This window comes from Protobothrops mucrosquamatus, unplaced genomic scaffold (assembly GCF_001527695.2).
Source record: "Protobothrops mucrosquamatus isolate PMUCROS unplaced genomic scaffold, P.Mucros_1.0 scaffold275, whole genome shotgun sequence".
Lineage (NCBI taxonomy): Eukaryota > Metazoa > Chordata > Lepidosauria > Squamata > Viperidae > Protobothrops > Protobothrops mucrosquamatus.
Genome location: NW_015386619.1, coordinates 113,241 through 133,568, shown reverse-complemented (window position 1 = coordinate 133,568; position 20,328 = coordinate 113,241). Strand labels below are relative to the sequence as shown.

Sequence of the window (20,328 nt, the reverse complement as noted above, 5' to 3'; positions counted from 1 at the left end):
TGGATCTATTTTCTGGATCCAGCTAATTCAATTATCCAATTGTCAATTACGGTATCAATTAGTGATTACTATAGTTTCATTCTTTTTGGCATTGGAATCATGGGTGCATCGAGAATCAAGATAGTGATCATGATGGTGCAATCAAAACTCTGTGATCTAAAAGAAATGGCTGGAGTTTCAAGCATACCATTGTGGCTATCATCTTGATGTTTTACCATACACCCAGAGTGTACCCCACTTCTCAACAGTGAGAATTTTGTGAGTGACCAGTATTTAATCGATGTTGGTTTCCATAGAAGTAAGTCACTAAAACTTATGAAACAGGATTTATTTGTGCATATATACAGTCTGGGAATATGATATGGGTTCTATTGGATATATATATTCCACCAATGCGTCAGATACATGTGAAAAATACCATCAAACTCTGTTTTGCATGACAGCCAACCAGCTGCCAATAAGATAGAGAAGGGGTCTTCAAACTTGGCCTTTTATGACTTGTGGACTTCAGCTCCCAGAATTCCTCAGCCAGGCATGCTGGCTAAGGAATTCTGGGAGTTGAAGTCCATAAGTCATAAAAGGGCCAAGTTTGAAGACCCCTGAGCTAAAGAGACAGAGACAGAAACCCATATGACTATTTTAATTTCGAAGTCTATATTTTTGTTAGTCACAATAGTACATAAGCTTTTAGTGAATAACGGCATTCTTGTAGAGATCCTTTTCTGAAGTCTTTCTAATATATTAATTTTATTTATATTTTCATTCTTTAAAAACATTTCCAACTTAGATGTTTCTTGTTCTTTACACATGCATAGCACTTATCCAACATTTTTCTCAAAAAAAAAAAGCTTAGTGTTGTCAAGTCTAGGGTGAGTAACCAAGAAATTCTAGAACTGAAGGCTAATCTGGGATACCAAAGCCATATGCTAGAAGCTGCTGACAAAGCACTGGGGAATTGTAGCCAAGAAACCTACATGGACATGTCCAAGTAGTCACCAGGATGTGAGCTCCACTTATAGTAAGTTCCTTTGCAGTAAAAATAGATGCACCAACATTCCGCCCTCCTTTGCAGGTAAGATCACCATTGCAATTCATTGTTCTTGCTTCAACATTTAAGCTTTGGAACATCAGTTATCTCTGAACCACCCTTCACAAGAAGCAAGTATCTTAAAGGAGATGCCCATAATCAGTAGCAAATTTATATAAAACTGGGAGAGGAAAGTGACTCTAAAACAGCGAAATAAAATATCTGTGCATACCATAGTCGGCAATTGTTGGACAAATGATCATGGTTGCAACTGCATGAGTATAACAAAATGCTGGTTCCATTTTTATATATTTTTGTAATAAATGTGTATAATGTTATAAACCAGAGCTTACGCCATCTTTATCAAATACCACATATTTATTTAGATTTCCAAGCAAATATTAAATGTAAATACAATTTGAGCATCATTTTAGGACCATCAATACGTAAGTTTACATGCTGGTAATCCTTGACTTACAAGCGCTACAAGCACAATTGGGACCAGCATTTCCATTGTTAAGTAAGGCAGTTAAGTGACTCAGGCCGATTATGACTTTCGGCCATAAAGCTAACCTTTCTTGTAGGATTGTTGCATAGTTAAAATGGAGCCAGAGGTTGTTATCCCTTGGTCTAGACCAGGGATAGGCAACCTCGGCTCTTTTATGACTCATGGACTTTAACTCCCAGAATTCCTGAGTCACCATAGCTGACTCAGGAATTCTGGGAGTTGAAGTCCATGAGTCATAAAAGAGCTGAGATTGTCTGCAACCTTGACAACTTTAAGGCTTCTGGACTTCAGCTCCCAGAATTCATCAGCTGGCTGAGGAATTCTGGGAGCTGAAGTCCACAAGTCTTAAAGTTGTCAAGGTTGCAGACCCCTGGTCTAGGGCATCCTTGTGGCTTTTTGTCCATACACATGTTGTTCTGCATAAGGACGCTCAGAGTGACAGTAATCATACCAGACACTGTATGGCTGGAAAACTATCAGTCTCTTGAAAGCAGCGTTCTAATGAGAACATGCTTAAATGATGCTAAATTATTGAGGCGATTAACTGAGAATAGGCACATATTTTAGACGATGTTTTGAAATAAACAGCAACGTCCGAAGGAAACAAAGGTTGATTTTTGAAACGCAATAGAAGATGACAGGAGCTGAGAAGGAACGTAGCCGCCGCTAGGCTTTATTCAAAACAAAGTCAGCGAAGAATGGGCTATATAGAAAACCCGGAATCGATTCTACAGGAAATTGGAGTGCGCCTAAGAAAAGGAAAGAAAACGCCTTAAATATTTTTAGTAGTAGTAGTAGTAGTAGTAGTAGTAGTAGTAGTAGTAGTAGTAGTAGCAGCAGTAGTAGTAGTAGTAATAACAATAACAAAATAATAATAATAATAATAATAATAATAATAATAATAATAATAATAATAATAATAATAATAATAATAATAATAATAATAATAATAATAATAAAGTTGGAAGGGACTTCTACACATAAATGTTATTTAGTAATGAATCATATGCAATGCAACATTAATCTTGAGCCACTTCCGCCCATGGAGCTAGCATAATAAAGAATATTATGTTGCAGCATGCGCTTGTTTCCAGATTCGGTACACGAAGAAGCCCAAACCTTATTTCGATTAGGGTTAAAATGCACCACGTATTTCCCATCCTTTTCCCAATCTCTTCTATGTACTGCTATTGGCAAAAGAGTGATCGGGTGGTCCAATCAGGGATGGAAACGCTTAGAAAAGGGCGGGAATTTGTGTTTGTAGGTTGATATTCCCCGCCTTCTTTGCACTGCTTTTTTCCCCGATTGGTCCGACTAAGCAGTCTGTGTACACATTCAAGCCAATAAGGCATTGCAGATTGTCCTCTCCTTCCTCCAAGCACTTCGATTTTCCCCTCCCTGCGCCGTATGGTAAGAGTTTAGCAGAGGCGGTGTTTCGGGTAGGAAAGTTTTTATTTAAATACCGTTTGACATTTTTCCTGTAATATGTGGCTGGGTGGCCGCTACAGAAGTGAGGCTTCTAGTAGGTTAAAATTAAATGTGGAATAATATTATTGCAAAGAAGAGATTCTTTGGAGATCTTACTTGCTGACTCCGATCGCCTAATTTCAGATGTTTTGGAGTGACTGATTCTGCTTTCTTTGGGGAATTGAGAGAAATTGCTTTTTGCACAGGGTCAGAGGAATAGATTTTTTTAAAAATTGCTTTTGCACATTCTGAGCTTAATCTTACTGGAGACATAGGTCTCCCCCCCCCCCCCGTTTAATGTTACATTTTACACTTTTTTTTGAGGATAGTACACAAAATTTGCAACATTTTTCATTTTAGTGTTATTTAGACCAGTATTTTTCAACTCTTTGACAACTCTTAAAAGAATTCCCCAGCCAGCTAGAGAATGGCATTTAAATGTCTTACAGCTGGATAGGAACATTCTCAAATTCAGTGTTTTTTTTCAAACTTGGCAGCTTCAAGAAGATGGTCATGCTGCCTGGGGGAATTCTAGGAGTTGAAGTCCACAGCATGCTCAGAGTTTTATCTTACTCTTGCTAGATCCTTCAACACTGGGCTTTGATCCTGAAATTATTTTCCGCGGCAGGATCTTCTGGATTGCACCTACGTAGGTAAGAGAATCCTGAGTGTGATTAAGAGTGATGTTAAGAGCAGCATTGGGTGGTATTCAAGACACTGAGAAAATTGTTCTTCTGTGCTCATTCAAGTCTAAAGAATTTGAAGATGAATGAATCTGAAATTAAGATCTTCCTTTATTAAAATGTGCTCACAGATTGCTGTAGCTTCAGGTGTCCACAGATGAGTTCTGCCTACTTTTTGCCATATGGCAGTCAGTATGTAGAAAAGTAGTTAATTTTAATTGTTTAGACCCAGTTTCTGGACTCTGATCCTGGAAGTCATTTGGTGATTGCACTTTGGGCCAACCTTTCTCTCTTAGCTCAGTGTTTCTCAGCTTCAGCAACTTTAAGATGTGTGGACTTCAACTCTCAGAATTCCCCAGCCAGTTTGAGAATAACTTCTAAATGTCTTCCAGCTGGATAGGAACATGCTCAAATTCAGTGTTTTTCCAGCTTGACAGTTTCAAGATGGTCATGCTAGCTGAGGAATTCTGAAAGTTGAAGTTAGCACTCAGCAACTTTATTTAGTTAGTTCCAGTTCAGAAACTTATGCAGTTATAGGGAAATATGGCTGTTTTAACCAATGAACTATAGCGAAACAAACTAGAGCTGGAAACAGTGGTTTGATTTTGCCTTACTTTGGTAAACCATAGTTGAAACAGTTTATCCTTGTCAAACTAACAATTATGAGTAGTTTGGATTTGAAAGAAGATGCTTTTAGTTTCCTCCTCTGGAATGGTCTTCAAGACTAGAAGAAGTTGTGCTATGTCTGAAGCTTGAACAGGCTTGTTCACATTGTGCTAAGCTGAAGTTTAATGTTAAACTAAACCAGGAGGATGATTGCTCTATTAAATGTGTGAGCTGTAGCATCACTTCAAACTGTTCTAAGCAAAATAACAATTGATGTCTTGATTCTGCTGGTTCCCTTGCTGATTCATGTTTTGTTTCTTTAATAAACCACATACATTTGCATTGTGTTTTCAAACAAAGTGATGGCAGCTGGAACAGCCTTGATTTATGATGGTGAAATGATCAATCATAAGCTACTATGGGAAGAGTAAGTACATCTCTTTTTTTTTGGTTGTTTCATTTAAGAAACCTCTACTTTGCAATAAAAGGGAATTACAGATACAGGTTGTCCTTGAGTTACAACAGTAATTTGGACCAGGAATGCCTGGGTGGGGGAAGGCCTGGCACAGGCTGTGCAGGAGTTGGAGGAAGAGGGTGCAGTGGATGCAGGTGTGTGTGTGAATGCAGCAAGGCCCAGGGAAGGAAGGCATAGCAGAGTGTGCAAGAAGAAGTGGGGGGAGAGGGATTCCAACTTTATACTGTTATATATAAATTGAAAAAGTTTTGGCAGACATTGGAGATTCTGTTATAATATCCTAACCACATTAAGATACATTCCAAGATTCCTAGCAATTTCTGTTTCCTGATTTTGACAGACTAACACAATCTTGAAAACCTGTCGGAGACCCTCTCTACTTCAATTTATACCTAGCCCAATTAATATGAAATTGTTTAGTGTTTCTCAGACTTTCTACTTTCCCAACATTTATGTATTTGCTGCAGTTACATAAACATAGAGAAAAGAATCGAACCTTTTGCATTTTTTAAAGGATTTTTAGATAAAATAATTGGAGCAAGTAGAATTTATGCTACTTTTGTTGGTAAAGTGTATGTGGTGATTTGAACACAGCCTATTTCATCTGCATTTAAATAAGATGCCCTGAGAAGCATTGATTGCCTGTCCTTGACAAAAAAAAAATCCTTAACTTGGGCTACAAGGACCCAGTCATGGTTTTACTTGGCAGGAATACAGAAGTGACTTGTCACTGCCTCCTCCTGAGTTCTTTTTTTGACATCTCAGTCTAGCTTACGATTTCCTGGTGGATGTCCTATCCCAGTGATGGCGAACCTTTTAGAGACCGAGTGCCCAAACCGCAACCCAAAACCGCAAAGTGCCAGGGCCACATCAGCATTGTAGTGCCCTCGGGGAGGCAGCGGGGGGGGGCATGGCCCACTGGGTGGGTGGTGGCTGCGGTGGTCACGGCAGACTGGGTGGGCATGGCCAGAGTGGATGTAGCCACCTCGATGTTGCTCATGGGGGGGACACCTGGGGGGCCAGGTAGGGTTGGGGGAGATCCAGGGGGTCTGCGGTGGGTGGGGTGGTGGGCAGGAGGCTTTTCCTGCAGGGTGAGGCGGGGTAGGGCGGAGGTGCCATTGCTGCAGGGCAAGGCAAGGCGAGGCAGGGGCGGCTGCTGCCTGACACCATCGACCCCCACACAGAGAGGCCAGCGAGCGCATGGGGGCGTGCTCTACCACCTCTACTCGAGCTTGCTAGCCGACCACTTTGCCTCCTTTGTGCTGGGCGGGGCTGTTGATCCGGGCACCAGTGGCGGCCTAATGGACCTGCGTGAGATGCTGGCGGCGGTGGCGGGCGTGCCCAAAGAGAGGGCTCTGAGTGCCGCTTCTGCACGCATGCCATAGGTTCGCCATCACTGTCCTATCCAAATACAAACTAGATCATATTTCTTTCCTTAGCCTTGTAAATATCACTTTCTGCAGTAACATGGTTGGGGAAAGTTGAAGAATACCTAAGCTGAGGTCCTGCCACTCAGGTTTCTTCTGGGCGAGGGACACAATGATACCTTTTCTGCTGTTAGACAAAGAATAATGGTTGACTCTGTGAGACAGAACTTAGACAGTTCCGAGATTTTTTCTCCAATAATAAGTTTTAGGCACATTGATCAGTTAGCTATCAATTCCAGAGTTCCAGACTATTGGTGCATCTCACCGTGGTCCCCACAGTTGTGTTCCAGGAAAGATTTAATAACATACCTGTGGTTCTGAGGAAATGGAGACTTTCTCACCAGTGGTGGGATTCAAATATGTGAACAACCGGTTCTCTGTGTGGATGCTGCTTCCGGAAGTCCATTATGGGCCTGGGCAACAAAAAATTAGCTACCAGTTCTGCCGAAGTGGTGCAAATTGGCTGAATCCCACCACTGTTTTCTTACATTTTTTTTAATTTATGCCAGGATCTAAAGACTGAAATTCTTTTTATAAATAGACTCGGTGAATGAGATCTCTCTTCCTCGATTCTTCTGCTAGCTACGGTAATAAAGATTAGATCAAAGGGCAATATGGGAACATTATTAATTGATTATAATCTGCTTTTGTTTTATTGCTGATTGGTGTGGTTTCATGATTTATGTTTATTGCACCATCATAAAATTTTATTTGTTCAGCAACTATTGATAAGGTTTTCTCGTACTCTGTTTATGATGCATGTCGTTGATGTACACACTCCTAATAAATAAGCTTGTTCATTTTATGCTGGTTTTTGCTTCTCATCAACATTAACAAAGGAATTCTTAATTCCAGGCAGATATGACCCTGCTTAGCTTTCTTCAAGGTCAATTAGGTGCTGCCACCTAGTGTGATATCCTGTTGTTACAAGGACATTTGATCCTTATACTGTATGATGTTGACTTCCCTTCAACTTGGAATTTTCTGCTCACCCAAATAAGTACTAGTACCTTGCTCCCTGTTTAGCTGCTTTTTTTTTTTTTTTGAGATCACCCAGGCTGGCTAGATGATGCTAATGTGCTATGATGCGTGCACATATTTTTTACATGCATGAAATATACTAATGAACAATACTGCTGTTTAATTTCATTTATTCAATTTCTGTAACTGCCCATATTATCAATGGAGCATCATGATCAGAAACCTGCATCTTTTGTATGCTTGTGCATTGTTGCTGCATGTGCAAAAGGAGAGGGGCTTTGATGTTGATACATACAGCCTTGCTGTGGATATTACTGCATGCTTCAAAAAGAAAATCTTGTCTTGATCTTGCCTTAGTCCATTGCAGTGTTTCTCAACCTTGGCTTTAAGATGTGTTGATATCATGGCTGGGGAATTCTGGGAGTTGAAGTCCACACATCTTCAAGTTGACAGGGTTGAGAAACACTGGTCCATTGTTATCATAGAATCAGAGTTGGAAGGGACTTTGGAAATCGTTTAGTCCAATCCCCTGTCTAAGGAAGGAGTATCACGACAGATTTAATAGCCTTGCTCTTAACAACCAAGGTAGAACTCTTAATGGGGGCTCTTTTGCATCATTCAAATCCCCAGTTTAAAAGGGTTTTAGTTAATATCTGAGGTATTTCATTATCAATACTGTAGTAAAGAACACATCCCTTCCTTCACCAGTTTTTTATTTCTAGTAATGAAAAAAATCATCTTTCTTAGCTGTAACATAGATTTGTAATGATGTCATTGGGAACTTAAATCTTGGTCTCATTTTTAGCCCAAACTGTGATGTGGAGGTCCCTGAACGGCTTTCTTCCTGCTATGGCCGCCTTCAGCACTATAACCTGATTGAAAGATGCATTTCTGTCTCTGCCAGAGAAGGAACTGAGAGTGAAATCAGGCTGATTCACAGGTACGCTCCTAGGGCAGCATCCCTCCACCTCAGGCAGTGTTGGAGAAATTATGAGGGGAAAATTCAGTGCCATGTTTCTTTTACACTTAACAGATATAATTTGTTTTCATAACATTCAAGTTAAGTCCTAAACCCCCTAGAAAAGAAATGGTCATTTGCACTGAGAAATACCCCAAATGTCCCACCCCAAATCTGGTAACAAAATAGCCTATGTTAAATGAAACAATTTTTAGTGCCCATGGCATCACGTATATACAGGTAGTCCTTCAGATACTACCATAATGAAGCCAGTCCAATTTACAGCCCTTTTTGCTGCAGTCTTTAAACAAACCAATGGTTCGCTATATGAGTGGTTTTTCCAAAAAGCAAAAGTGCTGGGTTTTGGCAAAAACCTTGAAAAATTGCTCACATGACCTTGAGATGCTGCAAACAATTGTAAATGCAGCCATGTTGCCAGACACCCAAAATTCTATCACATAAACTTTGAATTCAGATTGTAAGTCTCCTTTTCAAATTGGTCATTGCTTTAAATGATTGCTAAGTGACTGGTCTAAGTCAGTGACTACCTGCACTTATGTCATTGTACAAGTTGTACCATTTCTGTGATGGCATCATGACATGTATGACACCAGTTGCCCTGCCCAAGGACACATAGGAATAGGTCTGCAACTATCTGTAAACTATCCCCCCACCCAAAAAAGAAAGACTAGGGAGAAATTTTTCCAGTCCACACCATTGAAGGGCATTTAGCAGTTCACTGGATGGCCAAGAGATAAAATGATAAATGGAATATTGGCTCAAATGTTGCCTGTAAAATCATTGCAAAGAGAGTTTTGCAGTATTTCCGCTGGAGCTCCAGTTTCTCATTGGAAAAAACTCCTTGGAAGTGGGAAAACATAAATAACTTATTTCTTTATCTCTCAGCATCTTCATTGCCAGTGTGCATAATTACTACAGAAAGTGACAATATCACAATTGAATCAAAGTTTAAATACTGTTTATTGAATCAAAACTTGAATACATTTGTCCTTTCAATTAAATTTTTTGATCCCAGCTCAACTAATTAGAGAAAACATGACTTCCCCATTAATGTAAACAGAGAATTACTAATCTAATTAGTAACTAGGTAGTTACCAAAAAGCTAATAGTATTTTAATTCCAGAAAAAAATTCCAATATCGAATAGATTGCAGGGGAGGAATCAGGCAAAAAGCAGCAAACAAAATACCAACCTATAGATAAAGAAACTTTTACATTCCACAGTGTAAAACCTTTACATGTTTACACTCTATTTCTATATGCTTCATAAATCTCTCCAGCATAAGCACAAAGATATTCTCTTTATGTCTTGTTTTATAACCTGGAGTTGTTGGACTCTGACTGACTGGTTTTCATCGTTTTTGATGTGGATCATTACTATTTAGAAGACAATTTGAGGAGGGGCCCATTTGTTGTTGACTGATTCTTCAACATGGAAGTTTATGTCTAGAATCTTAGCATTTTTATTTGACCTTGTCTTTCACTGATCATTGTTTCAATCCACCCTAGTATGCTGTGGTGTTCCATGTGCATCTGTGTTGAGTTGGACCTTATGTACTAAGACTAAGAATTCATCATATGGGTCACTGAGCTCATTATCCTGATAACTAGAAAAGGTCATTTGCTGGGCAAGCTGCAAAGAGATAACTTCCGTTCAGAAGTGGATTCTGCTGAGACCCTAGAAGGAGTGCAGAATAGACCAACAAAATGATATGAGGTCTGGAGGCTAAACCATATGATGAACAATTGAGGGAACTAGATATGTCTGGTCTAACAATGATATGATAGCAGTATTCCAGTACTTGAAGGGCTGTCAAAGAGGGAGTCAATTTATTCTCGAAAGTACCTGAGGTCAGGACAAGAAGTAACCTGTGGAAATTCATTAAAGAGAAATCCAACCTAGAACTAAAGCAAAATTTCCTTGACAGTGAAAACAATTAGTGGAACAGCTTGCCTCTAGAAGTTGTGGGTGCTCCATCACTGGAGTTTTCAAGAAGAGATTGGACACTATTTGTCCAGAATGGTATAGGATCTCCTGCCATGGGCAAGGGGTTGAACTAGATACTAGAAGACTTCCAAGGTCCCTTCCAACCCTATTATTCTATGTTCTTCAGCTATACCTTGATTTCTGAATATTTAAATTACCCTTCCAATGAGTTTTTTCTTGGCTTTTAGGATCTCTCCCTGTTTCCCTTAGCTATGGCACCAGGCCATCTTCCCATCTCTGACTGCTCCCAGCTTTTCCACTTTCCGTAGTTTCTTAGCATCAGCACTGATGTAAATATAATTACATACTCAGATTAATCCACAAAAAATGGAAAAAGGGAATATTTGTTAGAATAGAAAGGGGAATGGTTTCAAGGCTGGCATTCATTCTCTGTCTCTTAATCTTGGGAGATTTATTGTTGCCCTGAATTGAACATAGTAAGAAATGTAGCACTAGTAAGAAATGTTCTTTTGGATTACTAAGTTCAATGCCTCCTAGACTTAGTGTTCTAAACTTTAAAAAATCCATCCCAATGGATTTGCATTTTATATGGCTGTTCCTGATAAGAGAAATGGTCCCAATATAGTTTTGGCTTAGGGGCAAAATCAATAATCAGCCCAGTTTGTATACAGTACATATTGGTTCAGCATCTGGACTGAGATCTCAGTTGGCTTTCCATAGATAGCTGTCAGTTTATCTGCAACCAGATTCCTGATTACCAGAGTAATAGAGACAACAGCATTTGAAACTGGCTCACACCCTATGTTGTCTCTATGGGTGACAGTGTGTTTCTTTTTCTTTTCCAGTATGGATTATGTGGAAATTGTGAAGAGCACTGAGAAAATGGAAGAAGAAGCGCTTCAAAAAGTCTCTGCTGAATATGATGCTGTTTACTTTCATCCAGTATGGAACATAATCAAGAATTCTTCCTAGATATAATATTCCTTAATCATAAACCTTTTTCTCCAAACCCCGCTGTCCACTCAATGTTGTGGGGCTGCTGTTCTTCAAAATTAAAGCATATTGTTCTTAACTCATGAATATTTCTAAAGGATCCAAGGACATCTTGCAGGGGATGGATCTTGCAAGGATCACATGGTTGCAGCTGTTGTTTTGACTTTTTAGTCTCCCTATGGAAGGCCTGAAAAGGATCTATTGCTTTTGCTACCACCACTAAACCCTTTCCTGATTTAGAGATGCTTTTCTTTTTTCTCTATTTCTTAAAATCTCTACCCAAAATTATGTAACTAGAGTAAGATGCTGAACACCACAGTCATTTTATTAATGTTGGAAGAAGGAACCAAATTTAGCCCTGTTAAATAACTTAAAATGGGTTTCCAATGGCCACCCTTAACTTTAAAATGTTTCTACAGGCTCACAGCTCTTACTTTCCCTGGAACTAAATATATGTTCATAAACGTATCCCCTTCTGACAGGTGGAGATTTTCTTATGGCTAAGATTCTAAGCTTCCTCCAGACCTATCCTTCCACCTCCCCAAATTTCTGTTTTCTTAGTTCTACTGCTGGGAATATAAAGTGGGAGGAGGTGACTGTTGAATGCTTCTTTGGATTACAGTTCTAATATCCAATGCCTGAATGAGTGGGGAAATTCAGTGCTGTAGAGTGCTAAGCTGTTCCCATCTCTCCAGCCTTCATTCATTCTTCTTGGAAAATGCAGTAGTAGAGTTTTTGAATCATGAACTTGTTTTGTTCTTCAGACAACATATCGTTGTGCCAAACTGGCTGTGGGAGCAACACTGCAACTGGTAGATGCTGTGATGTCAGGAAAGACCCGTAATGGCTTGGCTCTAGTAAGGTAACCAAATTGAAATATTCTCTAGGTAAATGTTCTTTGGTATAGTTTATGGTTAATTGACTCAATCATGCTTGTTTGCAGGCCTCCAGGTCATCATAGTCAAAGAAGTGCAGCCAATGGATTTTGTATCTTCAATAATGTTGCTATTGCAGCAAAATATGCTCAAAGAAAATACGGCCTGCAAAGGTGGAGTATATCTATTTAAAATCACAAATTCTTGAAGATCTTACCTTTTAATGAATGTTGTGGTTGATTCATGCAGAATCCTCATTGTTGACTGGGATGTGCATCATGGACAAGGAATTCAATACGCATTTGATGATGACCCAAGGTTTGTCAGTTACTTATTCTTGGAGATGTTGCAGCAAACCTGAGTACTGCATGAGTTTCAAAATGTTTTCATTTTGGAAATGAATTACCAATGAAGTTCAGTAGCAAACAGCAGGCCTCAAGACATTTTGATAGCTTGCACTACACAATTATGTACTGTTATTTTGGTTTTTAGGCAAATTGTATTAATTTTGCTATAACCTATATTTTATTGTCTGTTTTTATAACATGGTTGTAAAACTCCCTTCAGTGTTGAATTAAAGTGATAGATGAGGTCTAATCCAAAGATAAATAAAGATGAAAACAACTGATTACAAGTATACGTGTCATTGTCAGATACATTGGCACTCATACCAACACCCACATTTTTGCGGGAAGCTTAAGTTCAGCAGCATCTTAAAAACCATAGCTATACAAAATTAAACTCTTTGAGAACACCCTAAATTTAGGTCAGTTTACAGAAAACTAGATAGTGAAAATTCATAGATTTCAGGCTTAATTCAGCTGTTCTCTCCTGGAATAAGCACTGCTGCTTGTTTGCTTGTTTGGTGTTAGCAGCAACTTCATTAAATAGTACTTTGTTCTTGTTAGTATTCTCTATTTTTCCTGGCATCGGTTCGAACACCAGAAATTTTGGCCTTGGCTCAGTGAATCTAATTATGATGCGGTTGGTCAGGGGAAGGGAAGAGGATTCACCATAAATGTTCCTTGGAATCAGGTAAATATTGTTTAATAGCACCATAATACAAATAGATGTTAAGCTCTAGCAATCATGCATTTGATGCAGTTTTGTTTTTAATTCCATACACACACCTTGCGTACATATTTGCGTCAGCTGAGAACTCATTTTGTGATTAGAATAGATTTGTGTTCTCATATACAGCAGATGAATTATGCACAGGGAAGCATGATTTCTGATGAAATACTGTAATTTAACAAAAACTCTTCTTTTCCTATTCTACTGTTTATATAAGTTTTATTTGTAGCAAGGACTTTTACGAAAAATAACAAAGTTTTATCATTTTGGTAATTAATATTAATGAGGGCTGCATTTGGGGCAAAAAAAAGTAAAATGCAGACTTTATGTTGTCAGCTGGAACCTAGCACAAATTTTAAAATGTCCATATAATTTTCCTTCCTGGGGATTTAGAAAACTGTTTGCTGAATACAATTTAGAATTTGTTGGAGAAGCACAATGCTCTCCAGAGATGATTTCCACTAAGATATTTGTGGCCTAATAGGCCTATATATAATGGCAGTTTGGTGTTCTTTGTTTTCTGTTTTAAAATAATTGCTATTTTATATTATGCTTGGCTTTGCAGGTTGGAATGGGAAATTCAGATTATTTGGCTGCATTTCTTCATGTTTTGCTTCCAATAGCTTTTGAGGTAACTTTTGAATTCTGGACCTTTTTTCCTCCTAATTGCCGATGCTGTTTAAAAGTAGAGTACAATAATAAAATACTTTTGTGTACTATCAGAAATAATCTTCAGCTATTTAAAAGCAACAATTTCTTTTTTAAAAAATTATGCTTAGGATTATCTGCAGGAAGAAGGATCCAAAACCAAGACAGCAGCTGTACCACACTCCTGAATTTTTTGCTTCTGTTGGGAGCTCCCCAGTTTTGTTGTTTTGCTACAATTATCCTTGCATAACGAGAGCTGCTAGTTGTTTGGATTTTTTTTAAAAAAAGAGAGACTATGAGCCCCTTCACAAATGTTACAACTCCTGAATGTTGTACAATTATGTGACAGAGCCAATTCTCTGACATCTCTGTAGTGGTGTGAAAGGAATAGCTCCAGAGATGCTACAGATAGTCCTTAACTTACAACTACAACCTTTAAGCAAGGAGGTTGTTCAGTGAGTTACACCTCATTTTATGACCTGTTTTGCAAGGGCTGTTAAGTGAATCACATGATTGTTAAGCGAATACTGCTTCCCCATCGACTTCGCTTGTCAGTGGCAGGCTGGGAGCATTGCAAACAGCGATCACATGACCCCAGGATACTGCCATTGTTAATACATGCTGGTTGCCAAATTTTGATCACATGACCATGGGGATGCTGCAATGGTCATAGGGGCATAAATTACAGTGAAAAATTTTCACTAACTTCAGTCACTAAATGAATGATTGTAACTTGAGGATTACCTGTAATGAGAATGCCCTTGGTCTTCACTCTTCCCTGTCTGTTTGAGATCCATGGTTTTAAAATGAATGGAAAACCTAGCAGCTCAAACTGACTGGATTGGGACTGAACTGGGGGAAAAACAAATGAGCAAGGAATTAAGAATGACAATGTGAGGTCTGAAAGACAATTTTGGTTCTCCATATCCTACATTGGTCAACTGGAAGGAGTATCGGCATGCAAGTTCTTCCTAGCAAAAAAAAAAGCACCAATGCAGGGAACCCTTGTAGGTTTCTTTTAGTCACCATTTTTCAACTGTCTAGGGAATTCGGGGAATTCTGCAAATTTTAAAGTAGCTTGAGGTTGAGGAACACTGCTCAAAGATTTTATGAAAAGTTGGAAAGGGAATAGTAGATCAGAGATCAAATCTTGAATTAATTTAAGAAAGTAGGTGGCTGGACATGCCCTGAAAGGCTTGTTGGAGAATTGGAGAACCTGTGACCTTCCAGGTCTTGATGGACTACAACTCACAGCATTTTTATACTGTACACATTATTCTGTAATTTGAACTCTGTGTTGATTTTTTCCCCAACTGTAGTTTGATCCAGAACTTGTTTTGGTTTCTGCTGGATATGATTCTGGAATAGGCGATCCAGAGGTAAGCTCTTTTCTAGATACTGTTTCTCCTTTCTCTTTTTTCATCAAAACAGGCAATTTTTTTTAAAAAAAATATCTTTGTTTTTCTTTGTATTGTTTTTAGGGGCAGATGAAAGCAACTCCAGAATGCTTTTCCCATCTTACTCATTTTCTAATGAATTTAGCTAAAGGAAAGTTGTGTGCAGTTTTAGAGGTATGGATTTTAGTAAAATTTGATTTTCAGTTTAATGAATGCTATCAACTTTTTGAGGTAATTACTGTTCAAATTTTTCTAGGATTATGAATATTCACATATTGATGCAAATCTCAGATGCCCACTGATCTATAAATACAGGTAGTCCTTGACTTATGACATATCGCTTAGCAACCATTCGAAGTTCCAATGGACCTACCTGAGAGATACTTATAACCCGAAATTGAAGTTCCAATGGCCACCCTCCCATCCACTGTCATGTGACCTCACTTTGGGTACTTGGCAACCAGGCCATACAGGCCATTCCAGAGATCATAAAAACGTGTGAGGTTTTGAAATATTGAGATAATACTATTATTTCTTGCAGTTAAATCTTTCTTTATGAAATGAGTTTTTCTTATTTTTGGGTACTTTTTTTCCTAATATTTTTTATTTATTTCCAAAGTTAAAATACAAAATCAGAAAAAAAGGGAAAAACAACAACAATAAAGACAAACAGTGCGTCAAACAGAATATCAAACATACATATAAAATATCCCCTCTCATTGAATACTGATAAATATGTTTCAGCAATAATTATTCACCCCCCCTTGCAAAGCAGTTTATAACTTTATAAATTTATAACTTTACCTCTATATTTGCAAAATTACTATACAGTATAACTTTAAAAATATCACAAGTATAAAAATCTGTTAATCAATCAATTTGACCTACCATCTATCTATTATATATAAAAAAGCAATTAACAGGTAATTCTGACAACAAAACTAAACTTTAAAGCTCTCTGTTAACAATCTGTTATTGTTTTTAACTCACAGAAAGTCCACAAGCATCTTCTAATCTCCCATAAATGCATACAACCATTGTCTCTGAACCTTCCAGGATCAAATACCATAGACTAATTTTTAATAGGAAAACAATTCCTTCCAGTTTATCATCTTTACCCAGGACACTGCAAACAAATACTGCATCCAATTTTGGTTACCACGATGTAGAAAACATGTTGAGACTCTAGAAAGAGTATGAAGAAGAGCAACAAAAATGATTAGGGGACTGGAGGCTAAAACATATAAGGAATGGTTGCTGGAATTGGGTATGTCTAGTTTAATGAAGAGAAGGACTAAGGGTGACATGATAGCAGTGTTCCAATATCTCAGGGGTTACCACAAAGAAGAGGGAGTCAAGCTATTTTCCAAAGCACCTGAAGGCAGGACAAGAAATTATGGATGGAAACTAACCAAAGAGAAAAGCAACCTAGAATTAAGGAGAAATTTCCTGACAGTTAGAACAATTAATCAGTGGAACAATCTGCCTCCAGCAGCTGTGAATGCTCCAACACTGGAAGTCTTTAAGAAGAGACTGGACAGCCATTTGTCTGAAATGTTATAGGGTTTCCTGCCTGAGCAGGGAGTTGGACTAGATGACCTCCGAGGTCCCTTCCAACTTTTTTTTATTATTATTATTATTATTATTATTATTATTATTATTATTATTATTATTATTATTATTATTATTATTATTATTATTTACTTTTCTTTAAAATTGTAAATGGGACCTTTCCAAACAATTGCTTCTCACTCCTCAAAAATGTAAGTCTTTATTGAAAATATTTCCATAACACTTGTTGTTCAGTAAATTTTCCAACAAATTGGAATGCAATGTCTCTTGGCAGTTGTCTTGTGTTGCATGTAGTAATAGGTAATATTCAAAATCCTTAATTTATTGTTACTTTGATTTTAATATAGTCCAGATCTCTCATAGACAAGCTTTCACAGCAGGGTGCAAAGTTTCTTTCTCAGGACAAAGAAAGTAAATATTCCATAGCGAAGTAACCATAGAAGAAGCCAAAATAAGAATTCCCACATTTTATTTTTTGGATATGTCCTTGGATTTTTTAATCTTAAAAAGATGGGAACTTTCCCCCCTTTTTTCTTTTTCATTTATTCTCTGCTAGATTAAGATTAAAAAATCCAAGGACATATCCAAAAAATAAAATGTTCTTTTAAAAAAACTGGTAAAATACAATATCTGATATAAATCAAATCAAGTCACTTTCACTATGAAGAGGAAAACCGTCACACTGCTGACTTCCTTGTAGTGAGAGAGAAAGTATTTTAAAATTCCAAAGTATAATGAAGAAAGTTCACATTTGTAAACCAACAAGGGAGTGTAAAGCACATCAGCATTCAGCCAGGCTGTTAACAATTAAACTTCAAAGCTTCAAAAAGTGATATTAAAAACAGGCACATTTAAAAAAATACAGCGATGGGAAAAGATGGAGACCCTATTATCCTCTGTCTGCTCTTAACTGGACTGGAATTTCTGTCGATAAGCAATGGCAGTCATAAAACAAGTTGTCACATGACTCTACTGCTTAGCAATTGCAGTTCTGGTACTTCTGGTTGCTATTGTTAAATAAATCCTGTGCCATTCTTAAGCCCAATGTTATGTGGTTGCCATTTGCAACCTGCTGCCAGCTTCCCCATTGACTTTGTAGAAAGCCAGCAGTGAAGATTGCAAATTGTGATCATATAACTGCAGGACGCTGTAACATCATAATTGCAAGCTGATCGCTAATTTCCTGAATCATGATCATGTGACTGCATGTCCCAAAGGTGCTTTTTCAAGAGGCAACTGGACTTTCTTGTTTTTCTTTGACGACATTTTGCTTCTCATCCAAGAAGCTTCTTTAGCTCTGACTGGATGGTGGGGAATGAAAGGATTTATATTTTATAAATCCTTCCATTCCCCACCATCCAGTCAGAGCTGAAGAAGCTTCCTGGATGAGAAGCGAAAGTCTTCAAAGAAAATGAAGAAAGTCCAGTTGCCTCTTTGGGACAACCATGACCTGGATGACTGAGAATCTCCATAGACATGTGACTGCATGGATGCTATGACAGCTGGAACATTGAACACTGGTTGTAAGTATCATTTGTTGTGTGCCATCATTAATTTGAACGATCACTGAACAAGTGGTCCTTAAGTGAAGACCACCAGTATTTTCAATAGGTGATTGCATAGGTGCTTGGAGACCAGCCTACGCTGGTGCCTTATGTGTACCACTTGTTTTATTTTCTAATAATTCAATATCTGGATGTTGTTGTTTGCTTAATCTTTGCTTAGAATTTCATATGCTCCTTTATATTTTACAACCATTTGTTTTTTTTTTATTTAGGGTGGATATCACTTAAGGTCACTATCTGAATCAGTCTGCATGACTCTAAAAGCTTTGTTTGGAGATCCTTTGCCTCCTTTGTCTGGTGAAATGATGCCTTGTTTAAGGTACATGTATGACTATGTCCATGTGTAATAATAACCATGTAATAACCAGAAAGACATATCTGTATTGACAAGTCATTATAGAGACAAAAGGCCAGTTCTAAATAAGACTGTGGGTGGGACAGTCTTACACTATTATTTCCATTAAGGGGTTAGCAAAAAAGCCAAAATGGTGGTCATGCAATTGAAACCACTATCTGAACTTTTTTGTATTCCTTTTGGGCATGTCTGTACAAAGGATTTAGCTATTTAGATCTTTTGAGTCAGGCAACAGTGCAAACACCAGCATGTACCTAGGACAGGGGTCTTCAAACTTGGCCTTTTTATGGCTTGTGGACTTCAACTCCCAGAATTCCTCAGCCAGCGTGCCTGGCTGAGGAATTCTGGGAGTTGAAGTCCACAAGCCATAAAAGGGCCAAGTTTGAAGACCCCTGACCTAGGTATTTACTGGTCTACGCAAGCTTTGCAGTTAAATGCAGCTTCTAACAGTTTTATGTATTCTGATTGGTAGGAGACAAACATATAAAGATTTTACAGAGGAAAGATTGGATGTACATTTGGTATGTACCTGTTCTTTTGGTGTTAGGCCTACATACCACATTGCACTGTTCCATCATAAAGCCATTGCTCAGTGAGGAAATAAATTCTTAATCTGTTCTCCTTAATTGTAAGAAAACAATGGTGTACAATTATGACATGGAGAGGTTATAATCTTTTTAATTTGAAGGTTTCATATGATACCCATATCCTTAGACCAGTGTTTCTTAATCTTAGCAGCTTGAAGATGTGTAGGCTTCAATTTTCAGAATTCCCCAACCAGCATGCTTTAAACTTTGGGTGACAAAGACAGAAACTTATATAAAACCCAACTGTTACTCTAAAGAATGGGAACTTCTAGTGACCTTCACTCTCTCTCTCTTGATAAACGGCATAAAATGTAGGCAGTATTTGATGAGACCTCTGAAACTGGTGCAGGAGGCATCGACCCACAAGGGATTTAATTGTGCAGTGGATTACACCTCACTGTTTGGAGGTTATAGGTAATTTAAAAAAGTAAAGATTTCCCTGTCCAGCCGTGTCCGACTCTAGGGTGCAGTGCTGATCTCTGCTTCTTGGCTGAGGGAGCTAGCATTGTCCAAAGACATTTTCCATGGTCCAAAAGCGCACAGAACACTGTTACCTTCCACTGTTGCCGAATATTTGCATTTCCATGCTTTTGAACTGCTAGTTGGGCAGGAGGTGGGGCAGGAATTAAACCATAAGTGTAGAATTACCATTCTTCTATTCCAATACTTCAAGTGCCTCTGTAGGTTTGCTTAATTACCTACAAATATGCCAGTCTATACATCCAAAAGAATCCCCAGTGCTTATATGAAACAAATAATTTTTTCAACACTATAGGTAGATATGAGCTCTTTTTTTGAAATGTCTATATATTAGAAAACCACAGGAATTACAAAGAATGGTAGAAAAATTCCATATACCGCCAGATGGGATATTGAATATTGATATACCTAGGTTATTATGCTTTAATAATTTTATTTCATACAAGTTTATTTTAGATACCCTGGCCTCAAGTTTTTTGTGGCATATAACCAGGGCTTTTTTTCTCGGAGAAAAGGTGGCGGAACTCAAACCTGGCCACGCCCTCATCAAACCCTAGGACCGCCCCTTTAGAGAACAGGAATGCAAGTAAAATTTGGGAGGGGCTATTTCCGGTGTGGGAGGGGCTATTTCCGGTGCGGCCGGCCCGGAAAAAGGTGCCGGAACGCGGTTCCGCCGCGTTCC

The 20,328-nt window shown here is 38.3% G+C and overlaps 1 protein-coding gene across 1 annotated transcript in view; it reads left to right on the top strand.

Moving 5' to 3' along the window:
• Positions 1 to 3,545: 3,545 nt before the first annotated feature.
• The window catches only part of HDAC10 (histone deacetylase 10), a 27,159-nt gene continuing 10,376 nt past the window's right edge, over positions 3,546 to 20,328 (top strand). Inside the window, exons 1-12 of the mRNA XM_015814674.1 lie at positions 3,546 to 3,655; positions 4,652 to 4,718; positions 7,980 to 8,114; positions 10,946 to 11,042; positions 11,858 to 11,955; positions 12,037 to 12,141; positions 12,218 to 12,286; positions 12,877 to 13,003; positions 13,608 to 13,673; positions 15,010 to 15,069; positions 15,172 to 15,261; positions 18,437 to 18,543. Of these exons, the coding sequence (XP_015670160.1) occupies positions 4,654 to 4,718; positions 7,980 to 8,114; positions 10,946 to 11,042; positions 11,858 to 11,955; positions 12,037 to 12,141; positions 12,218 to 12,286; positions 12,877 to 13,003; positions 13,608 to 13,673; positions 15,010 to 15,069; positions 15,172 to 15,261; positions 18,437 to 18,543 (1,019 nt within the window). The 5' untranslated portion in view covers positions 3,546 to 3,655; positions 4,652 to 4,653. The remainder of the gene's footprint in view (positions 3,656 to 4,651; positions 4,719 to 7,979; positions 8,115 to 10,945; positions 11,043 to 11,857; positions 11,956 to 12,036; positions 12,142 to 12,217; positions 12,287 to 12,876; positions 13,004 to 13,607; positions 13,674 to 15,009; positions 15,070 to 15,171; positions 15,262 to 18,436; positions 18,544 to 20,328) is intronic.